This window comes from Salminus brasiliensis, chromosome 24, assembly GCF_030463535.1.
Source record: "Salminus brasiliensis chromosome 24, fSalBra1.hap2, whole genome shotgun sequence".
Classification (NCBI taxonomy): domain Eukaryota; kingdom Metazoa; phylum Chordata; class Actinopteri; order Characiformes; family Bryconidae; genus Salminus; species Salminus brasiliensis.
In genome coordinates, this window is record NC_132901.1 from 22,100,887 (window position 1) to 22,118,907 (window position 18,021).

The following is an 18,021-nucleotide window of genomic DNA, read 5'->3' on the forward strand; positions in this document are numbered from 1 at the left end:
CTCTTTGATGGAGCATTTAAGAAATGCATAATTCATGGAGTGGTGTAAGAAGTGAGGTAATTATACATTTATCTCACAAATAATATTGGGGCCCCATCTGTGTCTGTGACCTTGCAAAAGTGATTAATGCCATTTCGGACCTTCTCAGAATTGCTACGGTGAGAGAGAATTTATTCTCCTACCAGAGGAAGGAAAAAAAAAAGGGAAAAAAAAAAAAAAAGGAGAATGGATTTGCTCTTTATGAGTCTGGAATGTCACAAGGTTCCAGGAGGTCCTACTGTATGATTAAGTGTTAAGTTTAAAAAACTTTATTCAGTGGCATTTTAATGGGGTGAAACAATGTCATTCTTCTCTCCCGATGGTACACAGGGCAGAGAACAGAGAAAGCTTTTCCAGGGAAGAAAGAGAGCCAGACTGCTTTTGTTACAGACAGAGAAATGTCTTTCAATAGTGGTCTTTCAGCTGCTGAAAAATTAATTGTACACCATTTCTCCTCATCCCAAATAGAGTGTCATCTAAGAAGTGCTTGGTGCCCAATGTGGAGCTATTAGGACCATGTAGTTAACAAGTAATAGAAGCATATAGCCAGTCAGAAGTCTAATGCAGGCATGTGGTTTATTACTCAGTGTCTACAGGGACTTCTGTACAAACTGGTGGGGCTATTCTTTAGTAATAGAAGTTTGTAATACCACTTTCAGCCCGTCGGCAGGACACCGGCTGTTTAAGGGGTTAACACAATGCTAACAGATGGACATCAGCTTGTATTACCTGTTTATCTTACACCCCGCCGACAGTCTATTTCTCCGCCTGTGTCGTTTAAATAGCAGCAGTGTTTGCAAATGTATCTACGCCGATGGGCGTGGTGGTCTCGAAATAGTGTGTTCATGTCAACTTCTGGCGTATTGCTGTGTATCTTGGCAACAGAAAACACAGGAGCACCACTGACTGAAAACAACCAAGGCAGACGTCAACAGTCAGACGTTCACTGGCAGTGAACTGTCAACACAATGCATACAGTCCAACGAGCGTACACCCAAGATTTGAAAATGGAAAATTGGGTTGACGTCAATACCCAACGTTGTACAGACGTTGCATTTTCATTGGAAATCAAAGTCAAATATCCATCAAAAATAAAATGTTTGTTTGACATTAAGCTCCAACGTCAGACAGACGTTAAATTTTGCTCATTTAACACCCTGGGCCCTATTAGCGATCTTTAGGCCTGCCGTCAACCGCATATCGCACAGCTTGATTTAGTTGTTAGGCCGTGTCTGTGTGTCTTTGCTATCATTACGACGAGGAAAGGGCGCCCGGCACTCGCTCGTTGGGCTTCACTGCCAAGATGGCAACAAAGGTCTGACTGTTGACGTCTGCCTAGGTGGTTTTCAGTCAGTGGTCACCTGTGTTTTCCGCTGCTAAGATATGTAGCAATACGTCTATATATTGACCTGAACAAACCTCATTTCGAGACCACCATGCCCATCGGAGTAGATACATTTGCAAACATCATTGAGAAATAGACTGTCGGCGTAATGGGGTGTAAGATAGACCCCATGACTTAAAACCAACAACATGTCAATGTCGAGCAATGTTAGAATCTCATTCTGTAGACGTTAACATTATGATGTCAGATAGCAGACGTTGGGTTTTGTTTGGAAGACGTTGAATTTTAGTTACATATAACATCGATGTAAGCTGTCCTCACTGTTCTACGTCCTCCTGACATTGAATTATGGTCCACCAGCGTCACGATCTCTAATTTTGGTCTTTCTTGCTCTCTCTCCCAGGCCATCATGGCTCAGCTTCCTCAGGAGGAGAAGGCTAAGATCGCCGAGCAGGTGGAGAGTTTCCGGCAGGAGAAGAGCAAACTGGACGCTGAAGTGGCCAAGTGGGATGACAACGGCAATGACATCATTGTGCTGGCCAAGCAGATGTGCATGATCATGATGGAGATGACCGATTTCACCAGGTATACACACTGAAGCTCGAGCCTAATTTTACATACATAATTTTACATATTACCTCCACTACCATCGTTGAAAGTCCTGGTCAGTGAGGCACCATCAGCTCACCCTCGCTCTGGGAATAGAGCTAGTGGATCAGCTTGGATTTCACAAGCTTTTCCCCGTACAATGACAAAGACAATATGTTAATTTGTATTAAAATCACAGTGAAAAGCTTGATGTCCCTAAACTTTTTCCTGGGCAGAGTACCCACTCCCACTCTCTGTCTCAGCCACACTGTGTAATCACAGCCTGACTAATACACTATTACCTCCTGCTATGTTCCCCAGTAGAAAACAGGCCCCACTGCCAGCGCTGTTAGCTTTGGTTTTTACACAGACTCTGTCAGCTTTGCCTCATCTCCTCTGCAATCTGTTTTCTTAAGCCTACGCTTAGTTTGTGAGGGACTGTATAGCCTCAGTCACAGTAAACAACAGGGAAACTTAATGTCTGTTGTGTTGATTCAGAGTCAGAATCGAGTTCATTCAAGACAGACACGCCCCTACTTTTCTGGCCACACACAAAAAAAAAAAAAAAAAAAGCTCCTCCAACATTATACAGTCGAGTGGCTCAGCAGAAGGAGATGCTGACAGTATGGCCAGAGGACTGAGTTTCAGTCCCGGGTCATGCTGCTTCTGAGAGAGCACAAGAGCACAAATGGTCATGCTCTCTTTACGTGACTGACGTCCTGGTCTTTGTCTTTTTTTAAACATTTAAACATAAAAAAAACCATCAGGACAAGACTGACATTTGCCAGAGGACACCTAGACAAAGGTTTTCATGGGACGTCCTCCTACTGTAGGTCCACAATATAGCTGTACAGTTACATTCTGTAGATTATCTGATGTCGCTCACCCTCTGTCCCATTCTTCATTAGTCAGTTTCTGACTACAGAACCACTACTGTAGACCACATAAATGGGGTTGTAGACTGTCCTCAGCACAGTCACGACACTGACATGACTGTGTGTGTGTGGTGCTGATGAGGTGGAGAGTGGTCACCACCCTAAAACGGACAGCCATAAGTGGTTCTGTGGTCTGAAACTGACCACCGATGAAGGACTTGAGGGTGACTGACCCATACTGTGTAGACTGACGACACAGTCCTTTGACCAAACTCCAGCATGGTGGAGCTACATGGAGTTCCTAATAAAGTGGCCATTGTTTTGTAATAGTTTTTTGTTCCGTCCATATTTTACATGCAGTTGTAATGTAGCTGTGTGTGTGTGTGTGTGTGTGTGTGTGTGTGTGTGTGTGTGTGTGTGTGTGTGTGTGTGTGTGTGTGTTTGTTCACAGGGGAAAAGGACCACTGAAGAACTCGTCTGACGTGATCAACGCCGCCAAGAAGATTGCAGAGGCCGGCTCCAGAATGGACAAGCTGGCCCGCGCTGTGGCTGACCAGGTTAGAGCAGAGTACACTAAACTGGGCAGAAACCCGCCTAACTGTGGCCTAAAGGTTAAGCCAAGAAGTTCACAGGTTCATTCCCCAGTACCGGCATCTACAGCTGGAGTGTCCTTAAGCACGATACCTACCCCCTACTTGCAGTTCCTCCTTTTCCTGAAGGTGTGCAAATGCACACACACACACACACACAGCTTGTCTAGTCCCTGTAGAGAAGTCTTACCAATAAAATACATGACCCTATCGACACTATGCCCAATGTCAGGTGGGGACTGGAAGGGTATAAAGCCCCCCAGCATTGAGCTGTGGAGCAGTGGCTCTAGATTCTCTGGAATGATAGATGACCAAAAGTACTGGATGGCACACCATCTAACACCCTGACCTCACTGAAGCTCTTGTTGCTGAATGCAATTAAATCCTTACACAATATTTCCAAAATCTGTCAGAAGGCCTTCCCTGTACAGTAGAGCATATGCAGAGAGCATGTGTCCAAATACTTCTGTCCATATTGTGTGCTTCTGGAACTGCTTGATTTTTGGAGAATCACACTATTCCATCTCCCTCCATCACTGCCTCATTCTCTCTCGCTCTCTCCCCAATTGCCTTTTCGGTTGGGCCAGGCTTGAGGCTGGCCTCCATCAGTAGATGGGCCATGGGGGGAGAGCAGAGGGGTGCAGGATCAAAGCTGAGCCTGGCCTTTAATCAAATTAGCACCTCTGAGGTGTTGCATTCATTATCAAATAAGCACCTTTGCGCTAATGTGCTGACAGCACCTTTTTAATATCTAATCAATCACTGCAGCTCCTTGGAAAAGACAAAGGCTGGGAGGACAAGAGTGTCGGGGAGAGAGAGAGAAAGGAGCTTGTTCCAATGTAGGAAAAGCAGAGAACAGATCTAAGCTAGGCAGAAGCTGCAAAATGATCCAGTGGCGTCTTTTCAATGCTCTTGTCTCAGTTTTCAACCACAGCTGTTTGCTTACTGAGGTTAAGGTGATGGTGAGGTTTAATAGATCTTATTGAATATATTATTATTATAGATGCTGGAGATGTTTTAATGAACACAGTGATGTAAAAGCACTACTTTCTGTAGGAAAGCCATTTGTATTTACTGTAATATTAGTGTTTTACTGGGTCAGTTAACACAGATGCCATCAGATAAGGAGCTCAGTAACAGTAAAACACTATTTTGGACTATTATGACCCTAATGTCCTGAAAAGGTATGAAATTGTATTTGTATTTGCATTGTTGATGCTCTGGATGAGCCACCCCTCCTCATCCTGTAGGCCTGGTAGGCTTTGAAATGGCTGAGTCACCGCTGGCCCGATGGTACTCTGTGTTTGTTGATCTCGCAAGGTATTTCTTTTCCCTTAGATAAAGAAAAAAACACGAGAGGAACCGGATCGCCCTGCTGATGGGGGAGTAATCCGAGTGTCGAAACACATCGGAGACGGCTTGACCATCTCTCTCTCTCTCGCTCTCGCTCTCTCTGTCTGTCTCTCCTTCTCTAGCCGTTCCCTGTTCTGTGCTCTTTGTAGACCTCTGGGCTTGTCATCACTTTGCAGTAAAACAAAAGTAACTAGGGCCAGGTGTACATATGAGACCTAATGTACATATGAGATCAGACGTACGTATGGTACCAAATATAAATAAGGCCTAATGTACATATGAGATCAGACGTACGTATGGTACCAAATATAAATAAAGCCTAATGTACATATAAGATCAGACGTAGGTATGGTACTACGTATTAATAAGGCCTAATGTACATATGAGATCAGACGTACGTATGGTACCACGTATTAATATTAGATCAGACGTACGTATGGTACCATGTATAAATAAGGTCTAATGTACATATGAGATCAGACGTACATATGGTACCAAATATAAATAAAGCCTAATGTACATATGAGATCAGACGTACATATGGTACCACGTATAAATAAGGCCTAATGTACATATGAGATCAGATGTACGCATGGTACCACGTATAAATAAGGCCTAATGCACATATGAGATCAGACGTATGTATGGTACCACGTATAAATAAAGCCTAATGTACTTGAGGCCAGACGTACATGAGACCAAATGTACATATGAGATCAGATGTACATATGATACCATGTACAAATGAGGCCTAATGTACATATGAGATCAGACGTACATATGATACCATGTATAATGAGGCCTAATGTACTCTTGAAATCAGACGTACATATGATACCATGTATAAATGAGGCCTAAAGTACTTGAGATCAGGCGTACGAGGCCTATTGTACATATGACATCAGATATACATATAAAACCAAATGTACATATGAGATTAGACATACGTGAGACCAAATATGAGACCTGATATACATATACAGACCGACCAAAGTTTTGTCCAGAAGCCAGTGGCCAAACTCCCGAAGACAGCAGACATCAATACTTTGTATTATCTTTCTGCACACACACCGATTTCAACACCCACATCTGTGGAATCTAACTGTCCAGCTTTCATTAAACTTGCCTGTACGTGACTCTGGATGCGCTCTCCAATCCCTCTCTCCCTCCCTCCCATCTCCTGGCAGATTTCGGACATATTTGTAGCCTAAGCTGAACAGGTGGCTGGCGTGTCCCTTATCAAACCTTTCTCCCTCACTAGCAAAGTATTTACATCTCCCCACCATCTGGGCCTGCAAAGACTAGAGGATGGCGTCCAGGGTTTGGATTTGTAGCGAATGCAGGATGTGGGCGTTCAGGATTGGGAAAGGACTCTCCCGAAGGAGGCCGCTTTGGCCCTCGCGTGCCAAACAAATCGAACGAATCCAGAATTAAACTCGTACTCTGACAGGTTTAATGAAAGCTGGAATGGCCCGTTTCTACTGAAGCGTCAGGCCTGGGAGGGAAATAAATAGCCAAAAAGACTAGTGTGAGTTGAGGGGAACAGGGAATATGTGGCTAGAATGTGAGTGTGCGTATTTGCTGGGTTTGCTGGTTTTCCTAGGCTGGTAAAAGGGTTTTACACACTTACTTGCCCACTTTATTAAAAACATCTGTACACCACTTATAATAGGGGTACAGTTAGACACTGCACCAAAAGTACAGCTTATTATATAAACCCACCAAGGGATTTATTAAGAAAACCTGTGCAACTACTCATTCACAGAGTTATCTACTCTGCCAATCGTGTCGCAGCAGTGCATAAAATCATGCAGATACGGGCCAACAGCTTCAGGTACTGTTGACATCGATGGAAAAATGTGATCTCCGTGTTTTTGAGCAAGGCATGATCGTTGGCGCTTGACAGCCTGGTTTGAGGATTTCTAGAACTGCTGATCGGCTGGGATTTCCAGCATAACAATTGCTAGAGTTTGCTCAGAAAGAAGCACTACAGAAACTATCAGTGAGAAGCCCTTCTAAGGATCACAACACCTTGTTCATGAGCTTGGAGCTGACAGAAAGGCTACATTAACTCAGATAACCTCTCCATACAATTGTGGTGAGCAGAAAAGCATCTCAGAATGCACAAAAACAACACGTCCAACCTTGAAGCAGATGGGCTACAACAGCAGAAGACCAAGTCAGGATCCAGTTCTTTCAGCTAAGAACAGAAAGCTGAGGCTGCAGTGGATACGGGCTTGCCAAAACTGGGCAGTTTAGAATAAAATAAACATAGCCTGGTCTGATGAGGGTCAGGCGCATGGACCCAGTCATCCAGTGACCAGTTCAGACCGGTGGAGGTGGTGTAATGGTGTGGGGGAAGGCTTTCTTGGCCCACTTTGGGCACATTAATACATTAATATCAGTCATCGCTTAAATACCACAGACTGTTTGAGTATTGTGGCTGACCATGTGCATCCCTAGCCACAATTGACGATTTTTCAGTGGCTGCTTCCAGCATGATTGTGTGCCATGAATGGTCTTTCCAGTCACCGGATCCAACACCTTTGGGGACATGGCAGAGCAGGAGAGTTGTGGCATGAAAGTGCTTCTGAAAAATACACAGGAATTACACGATGCAGCCATGTCAACATGGCCTAGAATCTCAAAGGAATGTTTCCAATATCTTGTAGAATCCAAACCATGAAGAATTAAGGTTGATTTGAGGGCAAAGAGGGGCACTAGGTGTAATTTAATCTTATATATATAACACTATAACACAAATCAATAGCCTGAATCAATTTAGTTTGAATTTTCTAGAGAGGAAATAAGAGGGTTCTAGCTAGCTGCTCAGTCCCACTCAGAATCAGGCCTACCATAGCTTTCGACACAGCCACCCACTCCTCGCCTCCTTCCATCTCTCTCTCACCTATGCAGTCATTTTCGCATTCTCACTCACAGCTCTGCCACACACAAGAAAAGGTCTCCTGACCGTCAACACCCTCCAGATTACTTAGTATGGTGTTAGTGTCATTCATGCAATAATGTGTTGAATTAATAATCGCTTATGTACTGTTTGCACCTGGCTTAGACCATTTAAATTTAATGTGAGGGGAAAAAAAGAAAACACGCCTCAGTGAAAAATACTGCTTAAGTCAGAGGCTTGAAATCTTTGCCTGGAAGGTAAAACGCAGGTTCATTGGTTAGATATGCAGTTCTCTGGCTGCCTCTCTAAAGCTCTGGGTGTCGAGCTTTGGGCCTGGAAGGTTTGCAGCACTGCAGAACTTAACACTTTGCCTTATGTAGCACATCATTCACATTATCTGCTGGTTCCCAAGCCCTAGATGAGCTGAATTTGGAACGCTAGCTCAGGATAAATAGGTGATCTAATCTGTAAACTTGGTACAGGAAGCAATCGGGATGTGTTTCAATAGGTCATTAGGACCCTAAACGATTCCAAAGCTTTGGTAATGATATTCCACCACATTGCAGTGTTGTAGCAGCGGCATGAATGGACTAGGCGACTGTTCTGAACGTGGTTGAAGTTCACCCTGGGCGAATGTAAGACATTGAGCCATTTTTACGGAATAACTTTCGGAATTGTCAGCCTCGCACATCGTAGCTTAATTGGATTGGCTGTAATATACTGCAAGTGTTTCTAATCGATGCAAAAATCAACTCGTCATGTGACCTTCCGAACACATTTAGGGTAGGGTACGAGTCCCAGCTTAGTGTCCCAGACCTTTGATAAATTTCAGCAGGTTTTATGAGGCGGCCATGTTTACGGGTACAGTGTTAGTTTTCTGCTCTGGTTATCTCCGGCCCATGTTCATAAAAATGAACTCATTCATTACTTCACTTCACTGGCACCAACTCAAGTCTGGACCAAGAGCAAAAGGGTGAAAGATAAATCATGCGTTTTATTCAGCTCCTAGCCAAAGTCTGTTTACCCTCAGAGGAAAGTTAAGGTCCAGGAAAACCTCCCGGTGCAAGCAGTTCAGCCCTCAGTTCCATGAAACATTGGGATTGTTAAGCTTTGTGCAGATGATACATTTCTTGCATTGCTTTTGTTTTGAAGATTCAGTGGAGCTGAGTGGATTATTCTGTTGCATTGAAAGCACTGCACTGCTGTTCATGTCATTCTCTTAAAACATTTATGGGGTTTCGTATCTTTGTAGAGCGAAAGACAGCGAAGGGTCATTCAAAACAAAGCTAAGAATCAGACTGAGGCCTAGCTGTGTTTACATCTGGAATCCACCAGCACAAAAAAAATGCCACTCAGTACCACAGCAGAACCACAGCAGAGCGAGTCATGTAGTGTCTATCACACGCACACAACAAGGTCCAAGTCTATTTTTTCCTTGCTGCCCTGTCTGGTGTCCTGAATCGGTCAGCAATAATATTCTACTACATACTAGTGCAGGTCATGTGCTGGTGCTTGTGTAGGAAATTCATGGTTTTGTAGTGTGAAGGGAAGCAAGGGAAAGTGAGCAAAGGGCCCAACTTTAATTGGGAACAAAACCAGACTCCGATGTCATATTTTCTCTGACCCAATCAGGAAACTGGAGGCAATTCTGTAACATGTTGATGCAGGTGAAGTAAAATGTATAGGAAATCCATGTCTTTGTAGTGTGCAGGGTAGCAAGGGGAAGTGAGCAGAGACTCATTTTCATTTGGAACGAAACCAGACTTCAATCTAGTCTATTCTCTTGCCTACAGTGTCCTGATTGGGTCATTTTGTAACATGTTGATGCAGGTCAAGTAGAATGTGTAGGAAATCCATGTCCTCGTAGTGTGCAGGGTAGCAAGGGGAAGTGAGCAAAGGGCTCAAATTTTATTTGGAACAAAACCAGACTCTGATATTTCCTCTTTTCTTGTCCCTAGTGTCCTGATTGGGTCATTCTGTAACATGTTGATGCAGGTCAAGTAGAGTCACATGTATAGAAAATCTAGTGTGCAGGGTAGCAAGGGGAAGTGAGTAGAGACTTCTTTTCATTTGAAACAAAACCAGACTCTGATCTCTTCTCTTTTCTTGGCTCTAGTGTCCTGATTCAGCCTGCAAGCAGGATCTGCTGGCCTACCTGCAGAGAATCGCCCTCTACTGCCACCAGCTCAACATCTGCAGCAAAGTCAAGGCTGAAGTCCAGAACCTGGGAGGAGAGCTCATTGTCTCAGGGGTACGTTCCTGCACCATCAGTGCCCCTCGCTACAGGAGTAAAGCCTTTCTAGTGCACCCACTTTTTGGGTACCTGTTTGCCATAAACAGTGAAACACCATTGGGCTACTTAAGCCAAATTTCTTATGTAAAGCAAAGTAGAAATTATTGGATAAAGCAAGGTTCCTGTAGACGTATATTTTAAAATTTCAGAAAATGTCCAAAAATGCATTTTTAGAATGTAAATGAGTCAAAAAGGGTGATTATGTACCATTAGCTAGAACAAGCATTAACAGTATCCTCGATATGCTTAAAAAAGCACATTATCACAATTACAAAATATCGCCATATTGCCCAGCTCTGCCTACTGAAGAAGCTTGTTCCAGTCTGTTCCCTGTATCTTTAGTGAGGTTTAATATATAAACCTCACTAAAGATAAAGGGAACAGACTGGAACAAGCTTCTTCAAATGGCTCCTACATCACCCTCCTCCTCTCTTTTACCTTCCACAGCTGGACAGCGCCACCTCCCTAATCCAGGCAGCCAAGAACCTGATGAACGCCGTGGTCCTGACAGTCAAGGCCTCATACGTGGCCTCCACCAAGTACCAGAAAGTGTACGGCACGGCTGCCGTCAACTCGCCCGTGGTCTCCTGGCGCATGAAGGCACCAGAGAAGAAGCCGCTGGTGAAGCGGGAGAAGCCTGAGGAATGCCAGACCCGTGTGCGGAGGGGCTCTCAGAAGAAACACATCTCTCCAGTCCAGGCCCTCAGCGAGTTCAAGGCTATGGACTCCTTTTAACTTCAGAGCCATCACGAAAGAAGCCCCAAGTCTCAAACCCCTTCCCACTGACCCTTCCCCTTCTTTATGTCCCATCTCCAATTTGCGGCTCCATGTATCCGAGCCACATTGCCCGGTCAATGTGTGTAAGTTGGAGTGGTGAATCTCCCCCTTTGGTCTCCAGTTTCTTCCTTAAACAAAAAAAACAAACAAAAACAACAAAAAAAGGACAAAGCGCGTTTGATTGCCAAGCGCCCAACCAAACCCGAGACCCAAGCGACGAGAGTACAGCCGAGGAGAGTGACATTTTGTTTACTTCCTGTGGTGTTCGTTAGTTAGCCGTGTTGACTACTGACCGGCCAAATGTACGCAGATATATGACAGAAAATAATATAATGGTGCGGTAGTGTCGGCCCAGAGGTAGCTGTGGAGGGGTGCTGGAGCTCCTAACGTAAGCGTTTGGTTTGCAACTGAATATGACTCGTAGTGCTAGGACTTAAGTTATGTTGAGACACTTGTTTACTTTGACCCTCGATGACCCATATAATCCACATGCTGGTGATTAGCAGCACTAGGTCTTTCTTTTTTTATTTTATTTTATTTTTTATTTTTTTGCCATTTCTTGAATTCTATTACTGCATCACTAACTACTGCAGCCTGATTGGTTGACCCATAGTGTTAAACATACTACATACTAGAAATCGGACCGAATCGACTAGTTGTGTGGTTTGCTCAGAGAATCCGTAGAAACCCTGCATACCTTTATAGTCACAATTCTCTAATAAACCCTGCAACTGTGTGTGTTCCGAGTCTGCTTCTGAATCCCTTCTTGAAAGCGCGATGCTCTCTTCCAAACTCTTTAATTACTATGAAAGGTTCCAATTATTTCTGATGGGGAACATCTGAGTGTTCTGTATTTAGCTCAACATCACTTTCTGCCAGAACCCGCTAACGCAGTGCCCTCTGTTTCAGCAAACAGCAGATCAGGTGTGTCAATAATTACTTTGCCAAAAGAGGAAGAAAAAAGTGAAGGGACCGTGCCAAGTGTGTTCACCTCACTGATATTCATAAAAAAAAAAACAAAAAAAAAACACTGCCTTATTTTTCTTGAAGATCCTGACGCTTCGGTGCCTTTTATCTGAAGCTCTTTTAGCTAAGCATTCACTTCAAAATGCTGTTTGTAAGCATGTGCTTTCATTTCTCTTCATTACGCAGACGCTGTGCTTTTACCGCATCCATGAAATCGTGACTAGCTGCCTGCCAGGCAGGGTCTTGGTACAGAGATTACGGGCTGATTAAGTCTAGAAACAGGTAAGTGCATGAAATAGTGTGGTGTGACCTCCGTCAGATCGCGTTCTGCTGGAAGCCGCCCCCACTGTTCCTTCGGGTTTAGTACTGTGACCCATGCCTAATGAAACTCATTACAGGAGGATTAGTCGCGAGGCCGCTGTGGCAATACTCATACCTGCCATTTACCTTAATTAAAAGTCTCCTTTAAAACCCGCAGCTCGGCTGGAGGATGGGGAATCGACGAGGGAAGTAGGCCAAGAGGTGGAGATTGGAAATGCTTGTTGGAAGGTGGGGTGCAAATGGATTCTTTCAGGGAGCCGAGATGATGAAAGTTGGCTCTGAAGTTTCAGGAGAATGAATCCGTTCTGACTGGTTCTTTTAAGGGTGGATTGTTGAACCTCCAGCTGCTGTTCCTACACGTTCCTGCTGCAATCGAACCCAACGAAGGACCCAGTCAGTGCTTTCACTGTGCTTTGTGAATTTACCTCAGAAAACATCTCCAACCTACAAAAGAATAAATCAGCGAGACCGTTCGGCCTGGTCCCATGAACAGCTCTGAACTATACGTCTGAAACTTTCCGCTGGCATGCTCTGCAACTGGGGGCTCGGTTTCCACCAGCTTTTGGACGTGGACGAAAAAGAGAATGTGGTCCATTTCGAGCTGACGCGAGATGCTAAATGGCAGGACTTGAATAAGCTGCAGGCCTGCCGTGGTTTTCTTTATAGCCGTGCCATCTCATGCAAAAGGAATTTTTGAATAAGCTGCTGCATATTTAATGCGTAACTTGTTTCACAGATGTTTCTCTAGACAGTTCCTACCTCATGAAAAGAGGTTCAATTACTATTTCATCAAATAATTCACATGCTTGTTATGATGATACAATATGGCGGTTGTCACCAGAGCTTTGATGTGAAAATGAACCGCGATGTGCGCAACGTTGGAGAACAAGAGGACAATATATGTTCGGAAAAAAGGGAGTGTACAAGCTATGACTTGGGATCCTACAAATGCAAAAATCGGTTTGTGCGCATTTAACAAGCTTTTGAAGCGCGGCTGCCCGTGCATGTGGCTCCGAGATTATATGGAATCTTAAATGACGGATCAAGAGGAATATTTTCAGACGGTTCCTCATAAGTCCTGCCAGTCAGTCCCTAGCAGCTATAAAAAAAATAAATAAAAAAAAACAAGGACCGAGCTCACTGTATGCATCTGTCCACTTTGGCAGACAGGAGGAAAGGGAATGGCTTTGGTGTCACTCGGCACGTCACTGTTGTCTGGGCGCCTTTGTGGCGACGTAGGGTCAACCATCCTGGAACTCGTCAGTGTGGGTTGCCCTACCTAGCTTTGAGGGTACCACCCCAGAGAGAGTTGCCGTATTTATAGAGAATGCACCATTAATTTGGCTGTAGTCAGCTGACCCCTTCATGCACCCGCTTACAAACCTGCTACTGCTCCTGGGATGGGATGGTAATTTAGAGACACACATCCGACACACATCTGGTCCAAACTGCTGTCAACGAGTTTGTAAACACCTTCATCCGCACCCAAACCAAACCCGGACCTTACCCTACGCCTTCGTCCGCACCCAAACCAAACCCGGACCTTACCCTACGCCTTCGTCCGCACCCAAACCAAACCCGGACCTTACGCTACGCCTTCGTCCGCACCCAAACCAAACCCGGACCTTACGCTACGCCTTCGTCCGCACCCAAACCAAACCCGGACCTTACGCTACGCCTTCGTCCGCACCCAAACCAAACCCGGACCTTACGCTACGCCTTCGTCCGCACCCAAACCAAACCCGGACCTTACGCTACGCCTTCGTCCGCACCCAAACCAAACCCGGACCTTACCCTACGCCTTCGTCCGCACCCAAACCAAACCCGGACCTTACGCTACACCTTCGTCCGCACCCAAACCAAACCCGGACCTTACCCTACACCTTCATCCGCACCCAAACCAAACCCGGACCTTACCCTACGCCTTCATCCGCACCCAAACCAAACCCGGACCTTACCCTACACCTTCATCTACACCTAAACCAAACTCTATACCATAACCAAACCTGGCCCTTACCCCATACCTTAACCTACACCAAACCCTACACCTAAACCAAACCTAACCCACATTGAACCATTGCTTTTACTAAAGAACCCTCAAAGGACCCTTAAAGCATTTCAATGAGATTTGCAGCGAAAGTTTTGGATATATGACTGAATCAATTTCACCTGTGAACTTTCGAGTCGAGTTCTACTACGGTGAATACACTTTGACACACAAATTTGCGTCCCTGCTCTGACTGCGTAACCCATGACACGCTCTGTACCATCTCTGCTTGGCCTAAGCCGGTATCTTTTCGCATGGTTTGTAAAACTGCTGAACCACCTCTATGCAGCAGTAGCAATAGCTCACCTAATTTACCTTTAATAAAGCACTGATTAACCAAACCAGGTAACTCCAAATCCCAAAAAGGGGAGTAGCTTGAGGAACACACTGACCTGCATGAAATCAGTACTTTTTTCTAAGCATATAAACACTTATTACCTAGTACTTTTTGTGCTACCTATGCTGCAAAAAACAAATCTGTGGTCAGAGGCATGTCGATTGCAACACATTGACATGAACAAGTAACACTGTGTAACTGAGCCCAGTGCCTCATAGAGCCACAAGAGAAGCCTGAACTTGCGTTCCCTAACTTTTAAACACAACCTAAAGTAGCAGAGATTGGCACTTTTTTTTTTGTCTATCCAGCAGAACGAGGCGCTACAAAACTCCTCCTGCAGCTCCTTCAGTTCTTCTTTTTTCCCCAATCGCAAAAATAAGCATGCTGCAGCGCACCGCTGTTTCTGTTTGTTTTGGGGTTTTTTTTTAATTCCCATGAAGTTCTCTCCCGGGACCACATGGGTCCATCTTTGAAAAGGCTGGAGCTTGACAAACCTTTAATTGCATCACGGCGAGACAAAGCGCTGGCGATTCGGACTGACTAAGCTCCTGTTAAACACCAAATAAAATGCGTCGCAGCTGCTGCTGCTGCCCAGCGCCCTTCGGTCAAGCAGTGTGTTGCTTCGTCTTGTGAGGAGGAAGCAGGTTTTGGAGCAGTATGAGGTGACGCTCGTAAATTTCACAGTGTGTAAATCATCTCCATAACAATGTGTGGTAATCTGCGGGACGAACGTGTGACCAAGGCCGCTCTGAAAGATCCTTTATTAAAAAAATATTCTTCTGGCCGCCTAGAAGGATACCAAGCCGTGTTTGACATGAATGGACCTACTTTACGTCACTGGTCTCACCTACACTTTACAAATGTGTTTTTTTTAAGTGCTACAGAGGTGAGCGTGAACTATCTAAACATTTAAAGAAGCTTCTTTTGATGCTTTCCACAGCGCAACAGATCTCCCCACTTTCCTCTTTTATAAACGTTCTTCTTCGGTTCTTGTACAGATGTGTTTACGCCTGTAGTTTGTTCACTCTGGTCCGAATGTCAATGAGTTTGTAAACTTGGAGCATCACAACGAACCATGTGAGAACGTTCTCACTGCTCAATACAGGAAGAACCTACACCTTCATCTGCACCCAAACCAAACCCGGACCTTACCCTACACCTTCATCTGCACCTAAACCAAACCCGGACCTTACCCTACACCTTCATCCGCACCCAAACCAAACCCGGACCTTACCCTACACCTTCATCCGCACCCAAACCAAACCCGGACCTTACCCTACACCTTCATCCGCACCCAAACCAAACCCGGACCTTACCCTACACCTTCATCCGCACCCAAACCAAACCCGGACCTTACTCTACACCTTCATCTACATCTAAACCAAATTCTATATCTAAACCATACCCCTACACCTTCATCTACACCTAAACCAAACCCGAACCTTAACCTACACCAAACCCTAAAATGATGAATCTCTTCCTTTTCTCCAGTAACGTCTCAGCACTGGTTTATCAGTTCTTCTTTGTAAACTTGTGTTCTATATGAGCTCATGTTGAACCAAAACTAACTGGATCAAATGTACACAATGCATCAAAACTAAGAACTTTGGTTCAGACTTTGGTCTGGACATTCAGGTGCTCAAAGAACCCTTCACCTTAATTTTTTACAAGTATATGAGGCACGATTGCGTCTCGTATCAGACCACAGGCAAACAGCTGCATATGAACCAAACTGACTAGACCTTTGGGCCTCTGGAGATGCTGCAGTTCTTGTGAACCAAAATGCCAAATCCAGCTCGGAAATGCTTCACTGCTTCCATATCCCTCCACCCCTTTTAATCCACTTCTTTTATTCTATGAAAAAACATGCCTTTCCACCCACGGCTGTGGAGGAGGCAGGATGAATGGATTTCATTTATTATTTGGCCTTCTGGACGCTTTCAGTTACCCGAACCCTTGCGTGACTGTGGAACTACTATGCTGCTGCTGTTTGTTTTTGTTTTTTTTCTGTTTCAGGCAATTTTTACTGCACACATGTTAAAAAACATTCTCACGAACATGCAAATGGGCTTCTTTATTACAGGCCAACAAAATATCTGCCTTCACTTTGATTGGCAAAAAGAAGACCGCATAGCCATCCTCTCCTTCCCTTTCTTTAGCATGTAAATGTCGTCCTTGTTTCGCTTCAAAAGTTGGAAATTAATTGCGGCTAAGAAGTGATGGTTCTCGTGATTCGCTCTGGAATAACAAGTGCTGAAAATGCACGAAGGGGAGTCATAAAAAGGTACAAACAGGACAAAGCCATTTGAAGCTCCGCTCTTCTGTCCTCTTTTGAAGACAGCCGCAGTGATTAGCCGCTAATTGTCCAAAATTTGGGGATATGAAAAGTAGTCACTCACTTTCAAACAGTTCCACACTCTGCCTCCTTGTAGCCTTGCATACAAATGTGCTCATATTTTCAAAAGCAAACTCTGAGCCTGAGAAAAATGAGTGTAGACAACAAGAACACTTGACAATAAAGGTGCTACAAATGGTTCTTTTAACAAAGTCAGAGAAGAAGAACCACGCAAGGACCTTGATGTACATGGCACATCTCTTCACTCCATCATTGGCTTTCTCAAAGACAACCTGGACTACCTCAGCTGGACGTACCTGGAGCCAAACTTACATCAGTAGAGAAAGCATTTGCTTATTTTTTGTTACCAGTAAGAGGGTCAAAAACGTAAGGGCTAGGCTAAAAGCTAACCGCTACAATGTCTTCAGCACATTGCACGGGGAGGAGCACTATCTGGTAAGACTTCTCTGTTTATGGTGTTGTATGTGGCTCCTGTGAGCTGCCGCAGTGCCGTCACTCAGCCAATAAAAGCAAAGCTAATTATTCAAAATCAGCCTGTTTAATTCTGAGGCAAAATAACAGGGTGGTAAAAAGGCTTGTAAAACTGCATCTAGGCCCTTTTTTTTTACCCCAACCAAAGTCACACTAACTTTTTACACCTCAAAAAATGTTAATATTCAATAAATGCATTCTATGACATCTTTATTATGTGAGTTAGGTATTTTATTCAGACCAAAAAGACAAAAACAACCTTCACTGCAAGTCATTTTTGTAAGTTTGTAAGTTTTGTAAGAAAATACACAACTGTTAACAGACTCTCTTAAGCTACAGCTTCTGTTAAACTACAGAGATCATTTTGAGGGTTGAAAGAGAAAACCATCGCTAATAGTATTGATAACATACTTCTGCCAATTTTCAGAAAAGCTTTAGTCTCTCAGTCAGGGAACAGCAGTGTTTATCCCAACAGCTCGAACTTCATAGCTTTTATCTGTACCAGCATTTTGGGATTATTGTCCGTTTGCACAAAAAACCAAAAACAAAACACAGTCCACATTTTGAGCACAAGCTTCTCAGAAAAAAAAAAACTTTTTCAAAACATCTTTCAGATTCCTTCAAACAAGAACACATTTCACAATTTCACATTTATTTGGAATGACTGCGCTGCAACAGAGCCGTCAGATATTTGCAATTAGTCCTAAACTCAAGTTAAAGTGTAAAAGCGATTAAATGTAGGCTGATCATGATCCAAG

At 44.2% G+C, this 18,021-nt stretch overlaps 1 protein-coding gene across 1 annotated transcript in view; it reads left to right on the forward strand.

Moving 5' to 3' along the window:
- ctnna2 (catenin (cadherin-associated protein), alpha 2) overlaps positions 1-11,511 on the forward strand; it is a 566,064-nt gene extending 554,553 nt beyond the window's left edge. Inside the window, exons 15-18 of the mRNA XM_072669925.1 lie at positions 1,788-1,969; positions 3,299-3,404; positions 9,812-9,946; positions 10,436-11,511. Coding sequence (XP_072526026.1) covers positions 1,788-1,969; positions 3,299-3,404; positions 9,812-9,946; positions 10,436-10,723 — 711 coding nt within the window. The 3' untranslated portion in view covers positions 10,724-11,511. The remainder of the gene's footprint in view (positions 1-1,787; positions 1,970-3,298; positions 3,405-9,811; positions 9,947-10,435) is intronic.
- The last annotated feature ends 6,510 nt before the right edge of the window (positions 11,512-18,021 follow it).